The 25,464-nt window shown below is 38.3% G+C and overlaps 1 protein-coding gene across 2 annotated transcripts; it reads left to right on the top strand.

Moving 5' to 3' along the window:
• Positions 1-3,449: 3,449 nt before the first annotated feature.
• hum-7 (Unconventional myosin-IXa-like) lies at positions 3,450-25,214 on the top strand (the record flags this gene model as incomplete). Of its 2 annotated transcripts, NM_001261951.3 has the most annotated exons (30): positions 3,450-3,660; positions 4,169-4,452; positions 5,882-6,126; positions 6,428-6,691; positions 7,435-7,497; positions 7,547-7,646; positions 7,740-7,895; positions 9,250-9,417; positions 9,479-9,602; positions 9,646-9,851; positions 12,362-12,460; positions 13,050-13,136; positions 13,196-13,385; positions 14,326-14,687; positions 15,063-15,835; positions 17,286-17,484; positions 17,528-17,792; positions 18,329-18,449; positions 18,505-18,580; positions 18,899-19,084; positions 19,161-19,279; positions 19,414-19,486; positions 19,717-19,755; positions 20,675-20,863; positions 21,963-22,093; positions 22,149-22,207; positions 22,264-22,392; positions 23,363-23,688; positions 23,743-23,867; positions 24,888-25,214. In NM_001261951.3, the coding sequence occupies 30 exons, from the start codon at positions 3,450-3,452 to the stop codon at positions 25,159-25,161; spliced, it is 5,643 nt and encodes a 1,880-aa protein (NP_001248880.1). In that variant the 3' UTR covers positions 25,162-25,214. The 2 variants fall into 2 exon arrangements, with proteins under 2 accessions (NP_001248880.1, NP_001248879.1); NM_001261950.4 differs by lacking the exon at positions 19,717-19,755 and having other exon boundaries at positions 24,888-25,194.
• Between the last annotated feature and the right edge of the window lie 250 nt (positions 25,215-25,464).

Below are 25,464 nucleotides of genomic sequence, written 5' to 3'. Positions count from 1 at the left end.
CAAAAAACTATTTTTCATTTCCTAGGCCGTCAAATTCAAGTGGTCTAAAAAATTCCAAGAAAATCATTTTTCATTTCCCAGGCCACCAAATTCAAGTGGCCTCGAAATTACCAAAAAACTATTTTTCATTTCCTAGGCCGTCAAATTCAAGTGGCCTAAAAAATTCCAAGAAAATCATTTTTCATTTCCCAGGCCACCAAATTCAAGTGGCCTCGAAATTACCAAAAAACTATTTTTCATTTCCTAGGCCGTCAAATTCAAGTGGCCTAAAAAATTCCAAGAAAATCATTTTTCATTTCCCAGGCCACCAAATTCAAGTGGCCTCGAAATTACCAAAAAACTATTTTTCATTTCCTAGGCCGTCAAATTCAAGTGGCCTAAAAAATTCCAAAACAACTGTTTTTCATTTCCTAGGCCGTCAAATTCAAGTGGCCTAAAAAATTCCAAGAAAATCATTTTTCATTTCCCAGGCCACCAAATTCAAGTGGCCTCGAAATTACCAAAAAACTATTTTTCATTTCCTAGGCCGTCAAATTCAAGTGGCTTAAAAAATTCCAAGAAAATCATTTTTCATTTCCCAGGTCACCAAATTCAAGTGGCCTAGAAATTACCAAAAAACCATTTTTCATTTCCTAGGCCGTCAAATTCAAGTGGCTTAAAAAATTTTAAGAAAATCATTTTTCATTTCCTAGGCCACCTAATTCAATGGCCTAGAAATTCCAAGAAAATCATTTTTCATTTCCCAGGCCACCAAATTCAAGTGGCCTCGAAATTACCAAAAAACTATTTTTCATTTCCTAGGCCGTCAAATTCAAGTGGCCTAAAAAATTCCAAAACAACTGTTTTTCATTTCCTAGGCCGTCAAATTCAAGTGGCCTAAAAAATTCCAAGAAAATCATTTTTCATTTCCCAGGCCACCAAATTCAAGTGGCCTAGAAATTACCAAAAAACTATTTTTCATTTCCTAGGCCGTCAAATTCAAGTGGCCTAAAAAATTCCAAGAAAATCATTTTTCATTTCCCAGGTCACCAAATTCAAGTGGCCTAGAAATTACCAAAAAACCATTTTTCATTTCCTAGGCCGTCAAATTCAAGTGGCTTAAAAAATTTTAAGAAAATCATTTTTCATTTCCTAGGCCACCTAATTCAATGGCCTAGAAATTTCCTTTAAAAAACCTTTTTTTATTTCCTAAGCCATCTACTTCAATGGCCTAGAAATTTCCTTTAAAAAATATTTTTTCATTTCCTAGGCCACCAAATTCAAATGGCCTAGAAAATTCCAAAACAACTACTTTTCAATTCCTAGGCCACCTAATCCAAATGGCCTAGAAAATGCCAAAAACACAAATTTTAATTTCCTAGGCCACCAACTTCAAGTGGCCTAGAAATTTCCTAAAAAATCTTTTTTTCATTTCCTAGGCCACCAAATTCAAATGGCCTAGAAAATACAAAACTTCTTCCACGCTTTTCTTCTCGATTTCTTAGTTTTAATTATTTTCTAGGCCACCACATTTAAATTTCTAGGCTATGAAAATTGTGGACGTCAGGAAATTCAAGTGGCCTAGAAAATTCAAAAAAAAAAAAATCATTTTTCATTTTTTAGGCCACAAATTTCAAATGACCTATAAAATTCAAAATTTCATCCATGCTTTTTTCTCGATTTCTTAGTTTTTATGATTTTCTAGGCCACCAAATTCAAATTTCGAAGTCATGAAAATTGTGGACGTCAGGAAGTTCAAATGGCCTAGAAAATTCCAAAAACACAATTTTTCATTTCCTAGTCCACCAATTTCAAAACCTCTTCTAGGCTTTTTTAAAATAAATTTTCCCGTTTAAATTATTGAAATTTCGTAGAATAATTAATATAATTAATATAGTATTTTCTAGGCCACCAAATTTAAATTTCTAGGCCATGAAAATTGTGTGAAGCGCCCCCTCAAAACGTGATAAAAATAATCTGTGTTGTGGTGGTAGTGTGTAATTCTCTTCTTCATCTTCTTATTTTTCATCATTTTCATGTCCAACATGTCTCTCTCTCTCTTTCGTGAACCACTGCTGCTGCTGCTGCAGAAGCTTCTTCCACTTTCTTCCCACATGAGAAAGAGAGCTTCCCGGGACACTACAAATCTTTTTTCTCTTTTTCTCTCCCTCGTTTCTCCACCGGAAATGAAATGATACTAAAAAATCCAACCCAGATTTCAATATTCAAACATCGAAAATCGAGAGATTTTGCTGTGTGACCGGAAAAAGTTGGTGGCCGAGTTTTTTCCAGCTGTCGGCCAGCAATTTTTGTTTTTCCAAAAATCTTCCTTATTTTTGAGTTCAATGTACTAAACCTGTTTTTTTATAAGATTTTACAACAGTGCCTCAAATTAAAAATAATTGGTGGCCGAGTTTTCTCTTTTCACGGCCACGTAACAAAAATCGCTCATTTTTTGATTTTCTGTTGCCTAAAAGAAAACTTGGCTAACAATATTTTTTCTCCCAGTGAAAATAAATAAATTGGTGGCCGAGTTTTCATTTTTTCGCGGTTGTGGTGAAAGATTGCAGCAAAATTTAAAATATTTTGAAATTTAAAAATTTCAGTGGCCAAAAAAAACCGGTGGTCGAGTTTTCTCTTCACCCAACCACGTGTTACCAGTGGCAGCGAAAAAAACTCGGCCACCATGGCCGAGCTTCCATTTTTACGATCACAAAGAAAATTGTGACCGTGAGAAAAAAAATGTGGCCGAGTTTTTTTCAATTCCAAAAATTTCTGAATCAAAAAATAATAGTTTCAAAAATTTATAAAGCATAACAAATCCGTGGTCGAGTTTTCAATTTTCGGTCATGTAACAAAAATTGACTGGTTTTCGTTAAACGTATTTTCAACAAAATTTCCCTTCGATCTAAATATTTTCTAAGTGGCCGCAAAATATAAAACTCGGCCACCAACTTTTTCCCCACATTAAAAAAATCGGTGGCCGTGTTTTTACATTTTGCGGCCACGGTGCAATAAAAATTACTTTCAGATTTTTTCTAATAAATTTCTCTCAATTTTTGTTACGATTTTTCCTGTGGCCGTGTGGAAAAATTGGCGGCCGAGTTTTCAATTTTCGGCCATTTAGCAAATTTTCATTTCGATCTCACGGGGTTCAGGCCTTTCTCATTGAGTTTTTCGCGCTCCATTGACAATCGCCCAACGCGTGGGAAAGTCGTAAACATACCCCAGATATGGCCGAGCTATACTGGCCTAGTTCGGCAAACTCTTCCATTTCAATTTATGAGAGAAGCCAGAAATCCGTGCGATTTTAGTATTTCCTAAGTGACCGCGAAAGAGAAAACTCGGCCACCAATTTTTTTCGCGGTCTTGTGAAATTTTTGTGTTCGTTGCATGATCCTCCAGGCACTTTTACTTTCAAAAAAAATTTTTTTTTACAGACGTATACATCCCGATGCTGGATTAACTAAATGTCATTTGACTCAATATCAGCTGGAGCGACGGGATGTTTTCCCCGACGTGCTCACACAATCAACGCGACAGACGATGCACACACACATACGGTAGCCGTCTATATGCACAGCTTCAATCCCGACTGTGAAAATGATACGGTACACTTGGAGGTTCATAAGCGGTGCACGACGGAGGAGCTCATCGAAAAAGTGCTCGCCGGGAGAGCTGGTAAGGTTTTAAAGGCTCAGGGTCGTAGATTCCCTTCTCTTAGTTTTTAGAAAAATCGGAGGACTTGGGGTAGTGGGAACTCTTTTTAAAAAGAATTTTTAAAAAAATTTCAAACGCGCTCTACTGATAAATTACTTAAATGTGCCGTTTTTGGCCATACATCTTCAACAAAAATTTGTCGACACAATCTCACGTGGTGCCAGGCTGTCCCATCATGGTTTGATCTACAAAAAATGCGGGAATTTTTTGCACAAAAATATGTGACGTCAGCACATTCTTAAACATACAATATCAGTGGATTTTATTCTCCCGCATTTTTAGTAGATCTGTGTAGATCAAGTCGAATGAGACACTCAAGCTCCCAGCAAAATTGGACTGCATGGAGTGAATGCAAACGCGCTCTAATGCAATGTTTTTTCAAATTTTCTTTTAATTTTGAAAAAAGCCACGGGCTAATTTAAAAAAAAAAGGAAAAAAATGATTTCTTTTCTAAAGTCAAAATTTCCAGAACTAGAAGGCCAGTCGGTACAAGACTTTGACCTCTTCGAAATGATGGGCACCCCCGACGGTCAAACCTATAAAGAACGCCGCCTAGACCCCGGGGAATACCCAGTCGCGGTACAGGCCATCTGGTCAAGACTGCCTGTAGTGGTGGACAGTGCCACTCCAAAAAATCGATTTGTTTTTCGACACCGCGGTTATCGGGCGGCAACCGGCGGCACTCGGTTTGGAAGTGCAGAGGTCGCCTCATCGATTGACGCTTTTCTTACGAAATTCTTGGTTCAGCCACAGGTAAGGCAATTCTTTAATTATTTTTTTTTGAGGTGGGGTACCGAAATCTGGGAAATATTTTTAAATCACTCCAAATTTGCCCCCCGATTACGAATTTAGATGTGAAAAAATTAAAAAAATTTTCCCTGATTTTAATTTGTGCCCGGTCTCTTTTTTTGATTTTCAAAAAATGCGGGTGAAGAGACGCAGACTTCTCATTTTATTTCGCCTGGTTAAGAGACGTTAGAATTTTTCTGGAAAACTATTCCCGCTGTTTTTGTAGATAAAAATGAAATAAGACAGCCTGACACCAAGGGTGTCAATTCCCGTTTCCCGTTTTTCCCGTTGTCCCGTTTTTGGGGTGTTTTCACGGGAACGGGAATTCCCGTTGTCCCGTTTTTAAAATTTTCACGGGAACGGGACATTTTCCCTCATTTTTTGGCTTTTTAAATATCTGTTTAATATTGAAAAAATCGATAAAAATGTTTATAATGCAGTTTTTTTTTATAATTTGCCTCGAATACACTAAAATTTACGCCAACTATGCACTCTTTTTTTTAAACCGCCCAGTTTGTCCCGTTTTTTGAGTGTTTTCAAAAAAACGGGAATTCCCGTTGTCCCGTTTTTGAAGTTTTCACGGGAACGGGAATTCCCGTTTTCCCGTTTTTAAAATTTTCACGGGAACGGGAATTCCCGTTGTCCCGTTTTCGAAATTTTTACGGGACATTGACACCCTTGCCTGACACCACGTGTTTTTGTCAAATGCGCACCCAAATAAATTCGCATTGGAGCGCGCTTTGATTTCCTTCATTTAAAGATTTTATTTATTTTTTGCCAAATTCAGTTTTTTTAACCAGTTTCATTCCTTTTTGTCAAAAAAAAAACTAGCAAAAACTCGACAAAAATGATTGAAACTGGTTCAAGAAAATTGAATTCGGCGAAAATCACGAAATTCTGGCTTCCCTCATAAATCGAAATGGCAGAGTTTGCCGAACTAGGCCATTTTGGGTCGGAGAGATTTTGTGTAGACTTACGGCGCATTGCGTGTCGCGTCGCGGCTTGTCTTTAGTTGTAAAACTGATGTATTTGTCCGTGTGGAGTACACGACACTTTTCCATGTGTTGTCCGGCAGGCGATTGTCAATGAAGCGCGAAAATTCAATGAAGAAGGCCAGAACCCCGTGGAAAATAAATAAAATAAACGACGAAAATCAAACGATGCAAACGCGCTCCAATGCGAATTTCTTTGGGCGTATTTGAAAAAAGTGGTGCGGGCACAAATGAAAATCGTAATTTCAAGCTTAAATACAAAATCAGGGAAATTTTTTCAAAATTTTTTACTTAGATATTCGGAATCAGTGGAAAATTTGGAGTAATTAAAAAAGATTTCCTGTACTCCACCTTTAAATATTTTTATATTTAAAAAAATTTTAAACCTTAAAATTTTTCAGGACCGCGAGTACGCCGATCTCTGTAACTTGCCAGAGCTCACGGAGCAAACCCTCTTGGACAATTTGCGGGAAAGATTCGCGAATGGGCACATTTACACGTACATCGGTCCAATTCTAGTAGCCGTGAACCCGTTTTGCTTTTTTCCGATCTACAACCCAAAATATGCTAGGCTATACTTTCAAAGTAAGCGGCTCGGCTCACTACCACCGCACATTTTTGCAATCGCCGATGTCTGTTACCACAAGTGAGTTCTAAGTTCTTACCGGAACCCAGTTACTATTTTTTGAAATTTCAAGTGACCAAAAAAAATCGGTGGCCGAGTTTTCTCTTCACTCGGCCACGTAGGTGCTCACTTTGTGTATTGGCTTGTATATTTGCCAAGTGGCCGATTATAAACTCGGCCACCAATTTTTTTGCAGTTATGTGTTCGTTTCAAGACCCTCAAAGCACTTTTGATTTCAAAAAAAAAAAATTTCAGAGATATACATTCTGATGCTGGATTAACTAAATGTCACTACTAATTTTTAAAAAAACAATTTTTTCAGCATGCTCCGTATCAAGGAAAATCAATGCGTGGTAATCTCCGGGGAAAGTGGTTCGGGAAAAACGGAATCCACGAATCATCTGATGTCCCATTTGATATCGCTATCACAGAAAGGTTCAACAGGCTGCAGTACTGAGCAGACACTTCTGTCAGCTGGTCCTGTTCTAGAGGCTTTTGGAAATGCTGTCACATTAACGAACAATAATAGTAGCAGATTTGGAAAATTCATCAAAATCAACTATCGGGAGAATGGAATGGTTTCCGGGTGAGATTAGGAGGCTAGCAGGCGACTTAGTAAAATTGAAATTTCCGGCAAATTAGAAATTTGACGGAATTGAAAACTTCTGGGAAATCGGCAAATCGGCAAATTGTCGGATATGGAATGTCCGGCGAATTGCCAATTTGACAGAATTGATATTTTCAGCAATTCGGCAAATTGCCGGAATTTAAATGCTCGGCAAATTGGCAAATTGCCGGAATTGGAATATCCGGCATGTTGGTAATTTGACGGAATTGAAATTTCCCGCGATTGCCGGATTTGAAAATTTCCGGCAAATCGGCAAGTTGCCGGAACTGAAATTTCCGGGGAAAATCGGCAAATCAACAACTTGCCGGACCTGAAAATTTCTGGGATATCGGCAAACCGGCAATTTGCCGAAAATGAAAAGTTCCTGCAAATTGGCAAGTTGCCGTAACATTTTGGCAATCCAGTATATTGCCGAAAATGAAAAAAAATTTGGCAAATTGCCGGAATTTAAATTTCCGGCAATCCGGCAAACCGGCAAATTGCCGGAATTGGAATGCCTGGCAAATCGGCAAATTGCCGGAATTGGAATGCCTGGCAAATCGGCAAATTGCCGGAATTGGAAAATTTTTACTTTGGCAGTAATCAAGCTTATAGGTACCATACTTACTAGGCACTATGACCTAAATTGACCTGAACGTAAAATTTGAAGCCTTCTCCTGATGTCTATACCACAAAAAATGCCTTATACTTGTACTTTTCAGAGCAAACGTGGAGATCTACCTGCTGGAAAAATCACGCATCATATTTCAAACTAAAGGAGAACGGTACATAAACTCCCTTGGTGTCTCACTTGGACTTTAATATTTTTTTCAGAAACTACCACGTATTCTACTACCTTCTGGAGGGTGCAGACGAGGAAGAAAGGAAGAAATATTTCTTGTTGAAGCCACATGATTATAAGTATTTGAATCAGGTGAGCTGGGAAAAGTTTGGAGCGAATATGGGATACATTCGCTGACCTCAAAGCGATTTTTTAAAAAATTAAAAAAAAATTAAAAATTTCCAGAACGAGCCATTTGCACTGGAAGGTGTGAACGAGCGGAATGAGTTTGATAGGTTGAGGCATGCAATGAGCTCCGTCGGATTTTGTGCAAAGACCCAGCAGACCATCTTCGGGATTATTTCGGCAGTGTTGCTTCTTGGCAATATCACATATATCAAGGTAAATGATTGGGACGGTTTAGATTCAAAAAGAAATACAACTCAGAAGTTAACTACCGAATAATTGCCTATTGCCATAGTTTTAAAATTTTATTCAGAGAGTTCTACGGAGCACCGAAATCCGGAAAATATTTTTAATTGACTCCAAATTTCCCCTGACTCCGAATACCTATGTGAAAAAAATTTTTAAAAAATTTCCACGATTTTATATTTGAGCTTGAAATCGCTATTTGTACACCCAAGAGTTTTTGAATTTTCGCGCTAGAGCCATGTGTCGATTTACGAGATTTGTGTATATTTACGGAATTTTTAATTTTTATCGGTTTTTTTTTGAAATGTGTGTTTTAGGGTCAATTAATTATTTAAAACTGGCAAAATTTCCAATGCTTACTATTAGGTCACAACTTGACGGAAAATCCAATTACCTATATGATTTTACCGACTGAAAACCAAAAATTTTGCTAGGGTTTTGATGATAAAATATTTAATGGACCTTAAAAAAATCACATACAAAAATGAAGAAAACTCGTTGAGAAACGGAAATCAGAGTCTGATAAAGATAAAAAATTTCGTAAATATACACAAATCTCGTAAATCGACACACGCACGTGGTGCCAGGCTGTCCTATTACGGTTTGATCTACAAACAATGCGGGATTTTTTTGCTCAAAAACGTGACGTCAGCACATTTTTTGATAATTTATTTGCAAACTCAAATTTGGCACAAACAATTTTTTAAAGCTTCACTCGAAAATATTCAAAATTATTTGAAAATTTGAATTTCGCGCCAAAAAATTCTGAGGAAAAAACGAGGCACCCGCAAGCAGTCAGGCAAAAAATGCCTGCCTACTCACGTGGTGCCAGGCTCTCCCAATACGGTTTGATCTACAAAAAATGCCAAAAAAATGTGATGTCAGCACATTTTTAACCATGCGAACTCAGTTGAGAACTCTGCGTCTCTTCTCCCGCATTTTTTGTAGATCTGCGTAGATCAAGCCAAAATGAGACACTCTGATACCACGTGCACACGGCGTTTCTGGCGCGAAAATTCGGCGTTTGAAAAATTTGAAAAATTTGATAAATGAATTTTTTAAAATTTTTTCGCATAGATATTCGGAATCAGGGGAAAATTTGGACTCATTTAAAAATAGTTTCCAGATTTCGGTGCTCCACCTTTAAAAATAGCATATTATTTCAACAACATGGCTATAATAGTGACGAAAATTATTTGAATTATAATAATTTCCATAAAAATTTGAATAATCGTAAAACCAAAAAACCTGAAAACCCTTGTTTAGAGGATTCCTAATATAATAACATCATCAAATTTTTTTTATTTTTCCTATAATTTTCCAGAGACATGGCTACCATAGCGATGAAAGTGGGTATATTGAAAATGAAGAAGTCGTGGATTTAGTCGCAAATCTGCTTCACATCAAAACCGACACTCTCATGCAGGCTCTCACTATGAAACGACATGTTATGAAGACAGAAACTGTAGTTTTGCGATATAGTGTCTCTGAGGTAATATATATATATATACAGAAGTGAAATTAAGAATTTAAGATAAAAAAATTAATTTCAGGCCACCAACACCCGAGATGCCATGGCAAAGTGCATATACAACTCTTTGTTTCACTATATAGTCCTCAGGATTAATCAGGCATTGCTGAAGAAGGACTTCTCAGCTGGGAAGGGATATTATATAGGTTAGATTAATTATCAATTGTTAAAAATTGAAGTAATTTTCAGGTATCTTGGATATATTCGGATTTGAAGACGTTGGGTCTCAATGCAACAGCTTTGAACAGTTATGTATCAACTATGCCAATGAGAAACTTCAGTCCTATTTCAATCAACATATTTTCCAATTTGAACAAGAGGAGTACTTGAAGGAGGGCATTTCTTGGACCAATATCGAGTATACTGATAATACGGAGTGTGTGCAGCTGTTTCAGGTAAGTCCAATAAGTCCTTTTTGGGTTTCAAATGTATATATATATATATATATATATATATATATATATATACAGTGTGGGAAAGTTCTATAGGACCCCCCCTAATTTGAAGGTTTGAGGAACTTCCGAAAATTTTTTTGAAAAACTGCTAATGCCATTCGTTTTTAAATTGAAAAAAACCTATATACATTTTTTTCCAGAAGTTTATCTCAAAAACTGAGGTCGCGCTGGAAAAAACGTCAAAATCCAGTGTGAAACTTCTATAGGACCCCCCGTTTTTTTTCACGATTTTTACTAAAATCAACAGATTTTGGAATTTTTGACAAAGCTCAAATCAAGTTTGAGTTAGAAATGAGTTCAGATAAGCAGTTTTGACTTTAAAAAATTAATACGAAATGTTCTCGTGGGATCTCCAGACTGGTTCTGATTCTTCCGATCTTTGATGTTCAAGTCTGTTTCAAGCTTCCTGGTGCTCTCGGTAATGCCAAAACTTGATAAACTCTCTTTAACAAGTTCCTACTAAAATTCCTAGCACGCACTTTAGATGTTTCGACTGTGTAGTCAAGCTGATTTGGCAAAATATGCAGCAGGAAACAATGGAAGGCTTATCAGGAATCAAATCGTTTTTCTTTGATTACAAGGTTCCATGGGACCAATATTTCAAGTTAAATTGTCCCTCACAGATGTTATTTACTATTTTTTGCGTGAATTATTAAATGTGGAATTGTGGCATGTGTTGTGGCACACATATAGAGGCTGGAAAGCTTACTTCGAAAGCAGTCTAACTTGCAATGCCTCGAGGATCTGCCCTTTCGGACACTGAACGCGCTCAGCTGGATGTTATGAAATTGCTCAATGTGTCCCTGCATGAAATGAGTAGGAAAATTTCCCGTTCTCGACACTGTATTCGCGAGTATCTGAAGGATCCGGTGAGCTACGGTACATCTAAAAGAGCTCCTCGTCGCAAAGCTCTCTCCGTGCGTGACGAACGAAATGTGATTCGTGCTGCCTCCAACTCCTGTAAGACGGCAAGAGATATTCGCAATGAGCTTCAATTGTCTGCTTCAAAAAGGACCATCCTCAATGTCATCAAACGATCTGGTGTAATCGTTCGTCAGAAACTTCGCCCTGCTCCGTTACTCTCTGCAGACCATAAACTCAAGCGATTGGAATTTGCTAAGAACAATATGGGAACGAATTGGAGTAAAGTGAGAATTTAAAAAAGCAAGAGTGAATAATTAGGATCATTGTTTTAGGTTGTCTTCTCCGATGAAAAGAAATTCAATCTCGATGGGCCTGACGGTTGCCGCTACTATTGGCGCGATTTGCGCAAGGAACCAATGGTTTTTTCGAGACGTAATTTTGGAGGAGGAACGGTGATGGTTTGGGGAGCGTTCACGGAGAAGAAGAAGCTTGAGATACAGTTCGTCAGTAGCAAGATGAACAGCACTGACTATCAGAACGTCTTGGAACTGGAGCTCTCCAAATATCTTCGTCACTACTCCAGAAAAGACTTTAGATTTCAGCAGGATAATGCGACAATCCATGTGAGCAACTCAACCCGCGACTATTTCAAGCTCAAGAAGATCAACCTTCTTGATTGGCCAGCTCGAAGTCCTGATCTCAATCCAATCGAAAATTTGTGGGGGATTCTTGTCCGTATCGTGTATGCTCAGAACAAGACTTACCCAACAGTTGCATCGTTGAAGCAAGGAATTCTCGACGCTTGGAAGTCTATTCCGGACAACCAGCTGAAAAGTTTGGTCAGATCAATGGAGGACAGACTGTTTGAGATCATCCGCACACAAGGAAACCCGATTAACTATTGATCCTTTCTTGATTTTAGTATATGAATGTTCTGTTGTTGATCAAAAATAACTGCAACTTGTTAATACGCTGTTTCTGACTGGTTTCTTGGGGATGGCGTAAAAATTTTTATGGTGTGTGTGCTAGGAATTTTAGTAGGAACTTGTTAAAGAGAGTTTATCAAGTTTTGGCATTACCGAGAGCACCAGGAAGCTTGAAACAGACTTGAACATCAAAGTTCGGAAGAATCAGAACCAGTCTGGAGATCCCACGAGAACATTTCGTATTAATTTTTTAAAGTCAAAACTGCTTATCTGAACTCATTTCTAACTCAAACTTGATTTGAGCTTTGTCAAAAATTCCAAAATCTGTTGATTTTAGTAAAAATCGTGAAAAAAAACGGGGGGTCCTATAGAAGTTTCACACTGGATTTTGACGTTTTTTCCAGCGCGACCTCAGTTTTTGAGATAAACTTCTGGAAAAAAATGTATATAGGTTTTTTTCAATTTAAAAACGAATGGCATTAGCAGTTTTTCAAAAAAATTTTCGGAAGTTCCTCAAACCTTCAAATTAGGGGGGGTCCTATAGAACTTTCCCACACTGTATATATATATATATATACATGTATATATATACATATATATATATATATATATATATATATATATATATATCCATATATATAAATTCCGATGAATTTTCAGAGTAAACCATATGGAATTCTCAGGCTAGTCGATGAGGAGAGTAATATCAATAATGGAACAGATGACTCAATGCTGGCGAAGTTAAATCAGTTTTTGAAGGTATGAAAAAATTGCAATCGATTATCGATTAAAGGTGGAGTAGCGCCGGTGGTGGAAATTGTTAAAAACCACTCCTATGCTCCCAAAATGACCAAATCTCATGATAAAACTTTTCAAAAATTTTTCAAAATTTTTTTATTTACAGTCAAAAAGTGACACAAATTCGACTAAAAAAAATTTTTTTCTCTATTTGTTATACTATAATTTTGTTTTAATTTTTCGTAAAAAGACATTGTAGGGGTCCAAAAAAATGTTACATTGATTTTGATGTCCTCAAAAGCTCAAATTTGTCAAAATTTTGTCAATGTTCCAAAACTTTGACCGGAAATTATGAAAAATCTAAAAGTTTTTGGAGTGTTTTATTATGATATTCGATCGTTTGGCATCGTTATAAGTGTATTTAGACAAAATTCCCACTGGCGCTAATCCACCTTTAATATTCACATGTAGGCCTGTTAATAGGATTCAGGCCAGTCGGCTTGCCACTTGGATCAACTTCTAGGTCAGGCTTAAGATGTTCACTCCTCCGGGACATACCTTAACTCCTTCAAATGTTTTTACATGACTAGTTCCATGATTAAATTTCCAGAACAACGAATACTATGAGACCCCACAGAAGAAGGAGCCGGCATTCATCGTGGCTCATTATGCTGGAAAAGTCAAGTATCAAATTACGGTAAACACACAACTTCCAAAAAAAACGTCTTCCATCATCACGTCAAAACTAAATTTCAGGGTTTCCGAGAAAAGAATAAGGACCTAATGAGACAGGATGTGTTGAACGCTCTGAAGTCCAGTACGAGCTCAGTGATGAAGACCCTGCTGGGAATCGATCCGGTGGCGGTGCACAGGTGGAATGTGCTGAGAAGTGTGTTTCGGGCGATGAACGCGTTCAAGCAATCGACAAGGAAACTGCAGAAAAGTGGCAAGTTTTCGTAGATTTAATCGGAACCAATAACTGGAATAAGCGTTAGAAGTCCTTAGTTAAATAAGTGGGAAGATTTAAATAAATGGACAACTACGATATTATAGAAAAAATTAACACAAAAAGTATGGTATTCTTCATTTCTACAGTGCATTTTTTCCACTTCTACGACTTTAAAGGAGGGCGCATTTACGAGCGATGGTCTCGGCACGCGCCACCCATTGATTTTTGGGGTGGGTGGCGGGACCATCGCGCGTAAATGCGCCCCTTCGAAGTCGTAGAAGTGGAAAAAAAATGCAATGTATAATTAAAGGATTAAAGGACGATCCGTTCTTCAAGTACACTCAAAATAATAAAACTGCGTGGCGTGTACTGCAGAAAACCTAATATTTAGGCACCGCCTTTTTCTCGTCCACTCACGGAAAAAAGGCAAAAAATTTTGACCACAACCAATATCAGGCCGCCGACATCTCACGGGTTCCGCGCGCCGCAATGTTTAACTCGCAGCAAGCGGAGACAGCTCGCCACGCCCACAGCGAGTTAAACGCAGCGGCGCGCGGAACCCGTGAGATGTCGGCGGCCTGATATTGGTTGGGTTCAAAATTGTTGCCTTTTCTCCGTGAGTGGACGAGAAAAAGGCGGGGCCTAAATATTAGGTTTTCTGCAGTACACGCCACGCAGTTTTTTTATTTTGAGTGTATCTGCGGATCTGGGAGTCAGGTACACTACCTGGTGGTGCTCCCACTGGGCTACAATTTAAGCCACGTCCTAGCCGAAGGCTGTGGCTTATAATCCAGTCGTGGATTGCTCCATTTTCCAATAGAGGCTTGGTGAACCTAGGGGTTGAAGGCGGACTTGAACTCGTGACCTCCAGATTGCTAGCGGCCACCACTACCGACTGAGCTATCCTGCCCTTAATATAATTATTCAACATTTCCAGAATCCGCCGGCCATCTCCGAGTAATGGACTCCATCGTAACGTCTCCCCGTCGTGGCTCGGACTCTGCTCTCTCCGCATTTCTACGTGGCGAACTTCGCTGTGAAGTTCCAGACTTTTGTGATACCAGCATGTTCAACACGATTAGAAATCAAGCACGGCGTACCCCGGCGGGAAAGTCTGACGACAAAATGAGCTTGCTGAAATCGCTGCAAATTCTGAAGGAGGCTATCGGAGGACGGAGGCTTGCCAAGAAGCCATCGTCGGTTTCAAAGCAGTTCGAGTACTCGTTGACGAGGTTGATGAGCACACTGGCCAACGCGACGCCGTATTTTATAAGGTGTATTAAGAGTAATAATGATAAGGTGAGTTTGTAAACTTTGGTGGAATCTTTGAACACCTACTTTTTGACCAACGTTTGTTTATAAGTTCATATGTTCATAAGATAATCTATATTTTTGAAGTCTACTTACAGGACCTCTCTTGCTAGGCTAGGTAGTCCACATTTAAACCTTCAATATTAGCTTACTCAAAGTGATACACACTAATCCAATTAAAGGTGGTTTATCACTTGTGGAGTTATTTTTGTATCCTGCTCTTTCATACTAGTAAGAGTATAGAAAAAATTAAAAAAATTAGGTGATCGAAATTTTTGGTACTTTTCTTATATGTGTTTTTATTTATATGACTGAATATAAGTAGAAATTATTGACAAAAACCACTCACCTAAAATTTTATAGATCGCCAACCACTTCGACGACAACATAATCCTCCGCCAGCTCCGCTACACCGGAATGCTCGAGACCGTTCGAATTCGGAGAGCCGGGTACTCTGTGAGAATTGAGTATCCAAGCTTTGTCCAGCAATACCGAATTCTTTTGCGAAACGGAAGGGATAGTACTGTGGACGATGTGAAAGAGTACATACATTCCCATGCATCGATTGATAATGATAATATTCAATATGGAACCAATAAGATTTTTATGAGAGACGCTGAAAAGTTGATACTCGATGATCATTTGCATCGGACAATTATGCAATCAATCGATACACTTCAACGATGGTTCAGGACAATGTTGGCTAGAAAGCGATATTTGAGAATGAAAGAGGGTATTATCAAGATCCAAGCATTGATTCGAGGATCATTTGCAAGAGCCGAAGTTCGGAAAAAAGCCTTAGCAGCTCAAACGATACAGTGTAATTGGAAGAAGTACAAGCAACGACAGAAATATTTATCGATAAGAGAATCGGTGATAGCTCTGCAGTCTGCGTATCGCGGAGCATCGGTTCGCAAGCGAGTCGGCGAGATTCCAAAGGGCAATGGAGCCTTGAACGTTAAGAAGTCACCGTTTAGAGTTCGGAAGGTTCATGCTGTGAATCTTACAAAGTTCGACTTGAGTGATCCGAGCTCTCTGGCGGCTTTTGCTCTTTCGGATGATGATTCGGATAGTGATAAGTCTACGCAGGATGGGCTTGATGATGATATTTCGGAAGAGAGTGATGCTTTTCAGGAGTGAGTTTTTCAGAAAATTATGAAATTTAAAAAAATTGAATTTATTTTCCATTGGAAATTAGGTCCTCCGCCAATTTTATCAAACGAAACGTGGCCTAGAAACTCAGTCATGACGTCACATCACTTTAGTGCATTTTCTGGAAGAGAAGTGACGTCAAAACTGATCTCGGCCACTGTTTCTTAGGAATTTAAATTTTCGGCAAATCGGCAAATTGCCGAAATTTAAATTTCCGGTAAAGCGGCAAATTGCCAGAATTGAAATTTTCTGGCAAATCGGCAAATGGCCGGAATTTAAATTTCCGGTAAAGCGGCAAATTGCCAGAATTGAAATTTTCTGGCAAATCGGCAATGTGCCAGAATTGTTGGAATTTAAATTTCCGGTAAAGCGGCAAATTGCCGGAATTGAAATTTTCTGGGAAATCGGCAATGTACCAGAATTGCAATTTTTCGGCAAATCGGCAAATTGCCGGAATTTAAATTTTCCAGGCAAATCGGCAAATTGCCGGAATTGAAATTTTCCAGGCAAATCGGCAAATTGCCGGAATTGAAATTTTCTGGAAAATTCACAAATTGCCGGATTGAAATTTCCGGTAAAGCGGCAAATTGCCTTAATTGAAATTTCCTGTAAATCGGCAAATTGCCGGAATTGAAATTTTCTGGAAAATTCGCAAATTGCCGGATTGAGATTTCCGGTAAATCGGCAAATTGCCGGAATTGAAATTTTCCAGGCAAATCGGCAAATTGCCGGAATTGAAATTTTCTGGAAAATTCACAAATTGCCGAATTGAAATTTTCGGTAAATCGGCAAATTGCCGGAATTGAAAATTTCCAGGCAAATCTGCAAATTGCCGGAATTGAAATTTTCTGGAAAATTCGCAAATTGCCGAATTGAAATTTTCGGTAAATCGGTAAATTGCCGGAATTGAAATTTTCCAGGCAAATCGGCAAATTGCCGGAATTGAAATTTTCTGGAAAATTCACAAATTGCCGAATTGAAATTTTCGGTAAATCGGCAAATTGCCGGAATTGAAAATTTCCAGGCAAATCTGCAAATTGCCGGAATTGAAATTTTCTGGAAAATTCGCAAATTGCCGGAATTGATATTTTCCAAGCAAATCGGCAAATTGCCGGATATGAAATTTCCGGAAAATCGGCAAATTGCCGGAATTGAAATTTCCGACAAATCGGCAAATGGCCTGAATTGAAATTTCCGGCAAATTGGCAAATTGTCGGAATTTAAATTTCCGGTAAATCGACAACTTGCTGAAATTGAAATTTTCCGGCAAATCGGCAGATTGCCGGAATTGAAAATTTCTGGCAAACCGACAAAGTGTCGGAATTCAAATTTTCGGCAAACCGGCAATTTTTCGACAAAAAATTTCCCGAACGGCAATTTCCGCCCACCTCTGCCATAATTCTCGCTTACCGTAACACGCAAACCTTTTTTCAGCGATGACGCCGTCGACGTGGACGCCACATTTATCCTGGAAGACACAAAGTTGAAGCTCATTGAAGGAGCTGATCTATCCCATCATAGACGGCAATCTCTGGCCCCTACGGCTTCAACCACCAAATTAAAAATGTTACGGAGGGCTAATAGTACCGAATCCAACAATTTCTCAATGTCAAGATGTGATGACTCGTTCACGGTAAGGGTTCTACTTATAATATTAAAAACTTTTGAATTTTCAGCTAAGCCCAACACATTCCAAAAAGAAAGGAGGCGCTGGAAAGTTGGGATTCCAGAAGGCAAAAAAGAATTTGAAGGCACTTTTTGGCAGGAACGAGGACGAGGATGAACCGTCTCCGGGACCAAGTTTTGCCAGTGAACTGACGCCGGACGTGTTCGTCGCAAAAGACCATCAATTCAAGATGTCACGACTTCATCGGCAGGAGATATGTGCTCTTTGCAATCGGCACCTGACGAACTTCATCTCACAGGCGCACAAGTGTCAGAGTGGGTTTTGTGTGTGTGTGTGGTCCCATTTTGGTTTGATCTACGTATCTACAAAAAATGCGGGAGAAGAGACGCAGAGTTTTCAACTGATTTTGCAAGTTTAAGAACGTGCCGGCGTCACATTTTTTTGGGCAAAAAGTTCCCGCATTTTTGTAGATCAAACCGTAATGGGACAGCCTCGCACCACATGAGTGGCCTAGTAGCAGAAGTTGCATCTTCTAGAAATTCGTAAAAAATGTGTTGCTCCTCCTAGAATAGAGGTCCACCATCGTTATTAGGCGCGTCCCAAAAAGTGTGACGTCAGATATGGCCTAAAATTCTCTACTGGCCTAGAAACCTCAAAATTCTCTACTGGCCTAGAAACCTGAAATTTAGAACATTTTCATGGCCTAGAAACCTCTCCGAAAATTGGGCGCTTCGAAATCTTTGTAACGTGTCCTAGAAAAACCACATGTGACGTCAGACTTGACCTAGCATCCCTTCAAGCCTCGGCCACGGCCACCATGACCTAGAAGCCGTAATTTGAACTCTTCCAGGATGCAAAATGTGCCTGCACAAGGAATGCTTCGTCTTCGCCTCCTCCATCCCGTGCAATCCCACGTCACCAGTTCGATCACCAACTCGGCTGCATTCACCGAAACGGCCATGGGATTTGATGTAAGGAACATTTGAGGAAAATCTTAATTGAAACAAAAAAAAATTGAAACTCCAGGCCCCACAAGCAGCGGCAATCCTCCTCACCAATTCCATCGACCGGCACGTTCAGTTTAACAAAAACCAAGCAACAGGTAGGTAACGTTCTTTTGCGTGGTTGTAGTTTGTGATTTGTAGTTTGTAGTTTGTAGTCTGTAGGATATAGTTTGTAGTTTGTAGTCTGTAGGGTTTAGTTTGTAGTTTTCGGATTGAGATGTTTAATTTGTCACTCGTTGTTTGTACTTTGATATTATATCTTAGCACACCCCAATCCAAGTCAATGTACTGCAAAATGAATATCAAGCTTCACACTACATACTAAAAACTCCACAAACTACAAAACACAAACCACAAACTATAAACTACAATGCTTACTGAAGCAGTAGTACTTTGTACTTAAACAATACTTACAGATCGACCCTGGAAACATGCTTGTAGAATCCACCGACGATCTCCGACAATTCAGTATTTTTATTTTCAACAAGACACGTCATCTAAACGAGAGTAATGCCAAAAGGGATACTGTAGTGGATGCGGTCTTCAAAAAGTCGCTAAGAGCTTTCCATATGGAGCTGTTGGGATATGAGGCGGTTTTATCGGTAATTGGGCGCAAAAGGTGGCCTAGTTTTTGGGGTTCACGGCCACGCAAGTGTAATTAGCAACATATCATTTCAGGTCGAGCAATCCGTGCTTAAATACCGTGACGTCATCACAATGTTCGAGGGACTTTTAACGAAAGTCTGTCTCGAGGAGAGTGTGTCCTTTCCGACAACACTTGGCGTTAACGCTTTTAGGTGAGAAAACATTTAGAAAATGTTAGGCTTCGAGCAAAAGTGCTCCATTGTATTTTGTATAATTTCCAACGTGGAATACACGATCAATTGTTATTAGGGCGCGTTTGTAACAAAACAATTTTTTTCAATTCCAGAGGTTTCCTGAACGAATACGTTCATGTGCAATCGAAAAAGAAGCGCGGGAAGGAGAAGTCATCAATGATAAAGGTAAGTCGATTTTTTAATACATGGGCTTCTAGCTTTCCTTTCGCGCTCCAATGACAATCGGACAGATACATTTAGTTTTGCAATGAAAACCGAGCCGCAACGCGCCGTAGCCTAGCCCAAATGACCTAATTCGGTAAACTCTTACATTTGAAAATATGAGGGAAGCCAGAAGCCCGCGAAAGTATTATATATCAAAATCCGAGAAAATTGTGTAAAATATTGGTATTCAGAAAGTTGGAAAGAAGCGTGTAAAATCAGATGTAGCGGCGGTAAGAATGTAGTGACTTACTATTAGCACGTGGCGCCAGGATGTCCCATTACGGTTCGGTTTGATCTACAAAAAATGCGGGAATTTTTTTTTTTTCAAAAAAAAAGTGACGTTAGCACATTCTTGCGTCTCTTCACCCGCATTTTTTGTAGATATACGTAGATCAAGCCGAAGTGAGACACCCTGACACCACGTGAATTAGAGAAAAACACAGCGTGAATTTGTAGTTATAAATACAGTAAGCTGTCAGATTTGATCTCCAGAAGCCGCGCAATTTTTTTGTATTGTGTGACGATGGGCGGCAAATTTAGTTTTTCGGCAAACGGCAAATACAGTAATTGCCGAAATTTAAATTTTTTTAGAAAACGGCAAAACCGACAAATTGCCGTTTCTTAAATTTTCGGCAATTTTGGCAAACCGACAGTTTGCCGGAAATTTTCGGCAAGCTGTGGGCTTGAACAGTAAGTAAATTCTATGAAAATATCTAGAGAAAATAGTAAAAATACATTTCAAAAAAGTATAGTTTTAAGTGTTTTGGAATTTTTAAAAAATCCCTTTTAAAACTTCCGGCAAATTGATATCCGGCAAACTGCAAATCGGCAATTTGCCGTATTTGCCGAAAATAAATTTACCGAACGGAAATTGCCGCCCACGACGTCACAGCTATGAAAAAAATGAAGCAAATTTTCATGGATTTTGGAGGTCAAAAGATCTAACTCTGAGTGTTTTTACTTTTTTACCGCTGACTTTTCCCCTTTTTATGTTTTTACAAAAATAATATTATTTATTAATTCAGTGTGCAATTTTCACACATTTTGAGAAAAGTACATATAACATGTCATTTTGGACTAATTTCAGCAGTTAAAAAAAAATTTTCAATGAAACTAGTTTCCCCTGCCCACGCAATTCCAATATTCCAGGTACATGCTGGTCACCGATTCCGTGCCGAAGCAGTCCATGTGCCGACTTATTGTGAAGTGTGTAATCAGTTAATATGGCACCATGAGAAGCTGTACACTTGTGTTGCGTGCCGGATATCGTGTCATAAAAAGTGTCAGCCGAAGGTCACACATCCGTGTCAGATGACTGGAAAGGCGATTGATCCGAAGGTGAGTAATACAGGGGTGTGCGGCAATTTGCCGAATTTGCCGAGCTCGGCAAATTTTGAAATTTCACGCACACACCACAAAATGAACAATATAATTTAACCGAAATTATTGATTTTGTTCCAAAAAAATCTAGTAAAATAACATAACATTGAGATATTTCGAGCTTTATACAAGTAGACCAAACGGAGCTTATAGAAAAATCTGACGTGTACTAATTGTAGGAATTCAGTAATTTTGATGATCCAAAAAGTATAGAAAATGATTGCGTTTTTCCGGGTTTGCTCAGCTCGGCAAATTTGCCAAATTTGCCAGATTTTTTCGGTAGCTTTTTGAAAAAAAAAATTACAACTGCTTTCTTAGAAATTGCAATTAATTTTCGATAAATTTTTAATTTCCAAAATTCTGAAAAATATTGGATTCTCCGCTAAGAGTTGTTGAAAACTAAACATTTGAATTTACAGCCAAAACTGTTCGGATAAATGTTCTGAAAAATATTTACTTCCTGCCAAAAATTTTGAAATTTTTTTTTAACTTTCCGCTAAAACTGTTCTGAAAACGTCTGATTTCGTGGCAAAAAAATCTTGAAACATTTTCAAGAATTATTTGATTCCCGGCAAAAAATTTACTTTTCTGAAAAAAAAAACATATTTGAAAATAAAATAAAATTTGTATTTTGCCAACAGTTTTTTTGAAAAATTCAGAATCAAAATTTGCCGGAAATTTTCAATTCCGGCAATTTGCCGGATATCAGATTTGCCGGAAATGTTTAGAGGGATTTTTTATAAGACGGAAACACTTAAAACTGTGCCTTTTTGAATTTTTTTTTCTCGTTTACTTCAGATGTTTTCATAGAATTTGCTTACTTTTCAAAATAAATGTAAGAAAATTCATACGATGCGTAAAATTTTGCCGATTAAAATGGAAATTCTGAAAATTCCAAAAAAAAGTTGCCAAAAATTTTTAGGCAAATTCGGCAAACCGGCAGTTTGCCGGTTTACCGATTTGCCGGAAATTTGCAACATCGGCAATTTGCCTGACCCCTGCTACAAACTACAGCCAAATATGCTATTATAATGCTATTATAAATATTGAATTTCAGACAAATGGTGGAAGATTCTTTGGCGCCTCTTTAGTATCAATTGTCGATGATGATCATACTGTGCCAACACTCTTGGACCGACTCTTTTTTGCAATTGAGACACGTGCCCTGTTTGTGGAAGGAGTTTATAGGTACGGAAATACCTGAAGGTCTTTGAAATTGAAATTTTTGCGCCCGTAATTTCAGAAAAAGTGGATCTCTACCCCAAGTTCGAAGTATCAGAAAAGTGATTGAATCGACTGCAGGTAATTGTTGAACTGCAGAAAAATTGAAAAAAAAAAAATCAAATTCGGAGTTTCAGATGCGGATTCTGTGAATCTTGAGGATATTGGAGTTCATGTGCTAACTACACTTGTCAAGGCGTTCTTCCGAGAACTCGCCGAACCAATTATCATTTTTGATCTCTATGAAAATTTTTTGAATGTTTCAGGTTTGTGATGTTTGAAAAAAAACGAGCCATCGAAATTTTAGTAAAATTAAAAATTAAATTTGGATTTTTTACGATAGGCTTTCATGGTAGGCAGGCGCTGTTTCAGGGCCTGGCACCTGCCTGAACCCTGCCTATTTTTTTGCATTTTTAAGTAAATTTACAAATTTATAATTTTCTCAATTCTATCAACTTGTTGAAAATCAAATTAAGAAATGAAAAAAAGTTTACGTATATTCAAGCATTAGGCGCGGCATAAGGCAGGCAGGCAGGCGTTTTAACGCCTACATGGAAGCTCTATGAAAACCTGAGCATCGCTTCAAACTAATTTTTTTTTAATTTTTGAATTCTGGACCAGAATTATTCGAAAAATTCAAATTTTGCACTAGAAATATTTGAAAACTCAAATTTCGCGCCAAATTATTTGTAACTTTGAGTTTTTTCATTACGTTTCGAAAGAAAATATTTGAACATTTGAATTTTGCTCAATAATTTATTTGCAAACTCAAATTTGGCAGCAAAATAATTTTGAACAGTCTCACTTGAAAATATTCGCACTTACTTGAAAAGTTGAATTTCGCGCCAAAAAAATTCCAAGGGAAAAACGAGGCGTCCGCAGCCAGGCAGAGATGCTGTCTCAATACGGTTTGATCTACAAAAAATTGCGGAAATTGTTTCCCCAGAAAAGTGACGTCAGCATATTGTTAACCATGCGAAATCCATTAAGAACTCTGAGTCTCTTCTCCCGCATTTTTTTGTAGATCTACGTAGATCAAGCCGAAGTGAGACACACACACACCACATGCCTACTAGGGCTCTTATTAAAAATTTCGACAAAAAAAAATCGGATTCATTCATAAACCTAAAAATTGAAACAAAAAAAATAAATCAATTTTCAAATTTTCTGAAAGTTAACATTTTGTCAAAATGATATTTTTTGTTGTTTTTTTTCGTCCAAAAAAAAAAATTACAGAAGTGGAGGATATGGGTGAACGTGTCCGTTGTCTTTCCGTAATGATCGAGCTTCTCCCAAAACCGAACCGCGCCGTGCTCGATCGCCTAATGTATCATTTGGCACGTGTCGCCGACCAGGAAGCCGTCAACAAAATGGGCTGCAACAACTTGGCTCTGATCTTCGGGCCATGTGTGCTCCGCCGACAAGATAGTGCTCATGCTCAGGAGCAGTTGAATGACGTGGCACGGCAAACGGGTTGTGTTCAGACTTTAATTGAGGAGAAGCTGAAACAGTATAAAGCCACCATTCATAACATTGTTGAGCTGGAGGATGCTAGTCAGAAGGTAAATTAATAAATTAGTTTTTGGCACAGATAGTCTGAAATATCGATTTTTCAGGTATCAGCAAACTTGCGAAAAATTGAAGAGCACCGTCGGAATAGTGAACCATCGAAATTTTCGCCGAATATTGGGACTGCAAAGCAATTGTTCGAGGAACAACTCGAATTCTTGGGAAAGCAAAAGTAAGGGTTTCAGTAAATTTTTCAAACTAGAGAAAACTATTCTTGCGGATTTCAACTACCAGGGATCCTCGCGTTTTGGCTTTTTTTATTGTGCGAATTATATTGAAATCCAATGAAGACTTCAGGAAGTTGAAATCCGCGGAAACTAATTTCCATGAAACCTCGGGAAAGGTAATTTCTAGAAATTCGATCCGCGGAAACTATGAAAATTTAGAAATTTAGGATTCCAACACTCTGATTTTTTTTAACTGAAGAACATGTCACAAAAACTGGATGTTTTTTAAAGATTGAATTAAAATTTCGGGTAGTTGAAATCCGCGGAAACAAATTTCCATGAACCTCGGGAAAGCTAGTTTCTAGAAATCCAGATTTCCGGGGATTTTTTAGCTTTCGCCCAAAACAAATAATTGTAGTTTCTTATGTCAATTATGATGAAATTGATGTAAAACACTCGGGTAGTTGAAATCCGCGAAAACAAATTTCCATGAAACCTCGGGAAAGCTAATTTCTAGAAATTCAACTTTCTGGGGTTTTTTAAAGTTTCCCCGAAAACAAATAATTGTAGTTTCTTATGCCGATTATGTGTGAAATCGAGATAAAAAACTCGGGTAGTTGAAATCTCCGGAAACATATTTCCATGAAACCTCTGGAAAGCTACTTCCGCGGATTAAAGAACCCGAATTTTTGTGTAAAACAACAAAACTGGTTAGAATTATTCAAATTTACTTGAAATTTGTTAAAATCGAGGTAAAAAAATTGGGTAGTTTAAGACCTTGAATACATATTTCCATGAAACCTCTAGTGACCTCTCTCTATGGAAATCTGTTTCCGGGGATTTCGGATACTTTAATTAAAAAAAACAATTTCTCGTGTAATTTTTTTCATAAAATCGAATAAAAACTCGGCAAGTTGAAATCCGCGGAATTAAATTTCCATGAAACCCCGAGAAAATTAATTCCGCGGACATCAACTACTCGGATTTCCCATCGCATTTCCCCTTAACACCACTATTTGTTTCAGAGAACGCCTTTTACAAGAGCTCCCACCACTGGCTCCGGTCGCCTCCTCAGAAGATCTTTCCTCATCCGACGAGAACGCAATCCACGCGTCAAGCTCCCTTTCCGTCGAGGAGTACGCACTTGATCTCGACGCACCGCCCGTATTTTGTCTGCTGCGCTATCCGACTAAGCTCCGCCCACCGGGTCCCGCCCATCGACGACGTCCTGACTTGGATCTTCGGAGAAAAGCGTTCGCCAACTCGCGTGGCATCGTCTCATTTTATTCACCGGTCTAAACAATTTATATATATGAAGGTTTTATCGATTTTTTAATTTATGTTTAAAAATAAATACAATACGCTTCCTTCACATGGATGCCGCTAGGCCTGCAGAGTTCCACATCAGGGCTGTGCGGCAACCGAGGTTAACGGCAACCGGCAATTGCCGAACCCAAAAAAATTCGGCAACCAGGTTTCAATGTTTTTTTGTTGAAATTATATTTTTGAGCGTTTTGGTAAAAAAGTATGGTATTTTTTTCGTTTAAAGTGAAATTATAGAATTTTTCAGGCTCTCTGAATGCTTTTTTCTAAGCTTCAAAA

Source organism: Caenorhabditis elegans, chromosome I (genome assembly GCF_000002985.6).
Source record: "Caenorhabditis elegans chromosome I".
Classification (NCBI taxonomy): Eukaryota; Metazoa; Nematoda; class Chromadorea; order Rhabditida; family Rhabditidae; genus Caenorhabditis; species Caenorhabditis elegans.
The sequence above is the reverse complement of the archived record's forward strand: the minus strand, read 5'-3'. Positions and strand labels throughout refer to the sequence as shown.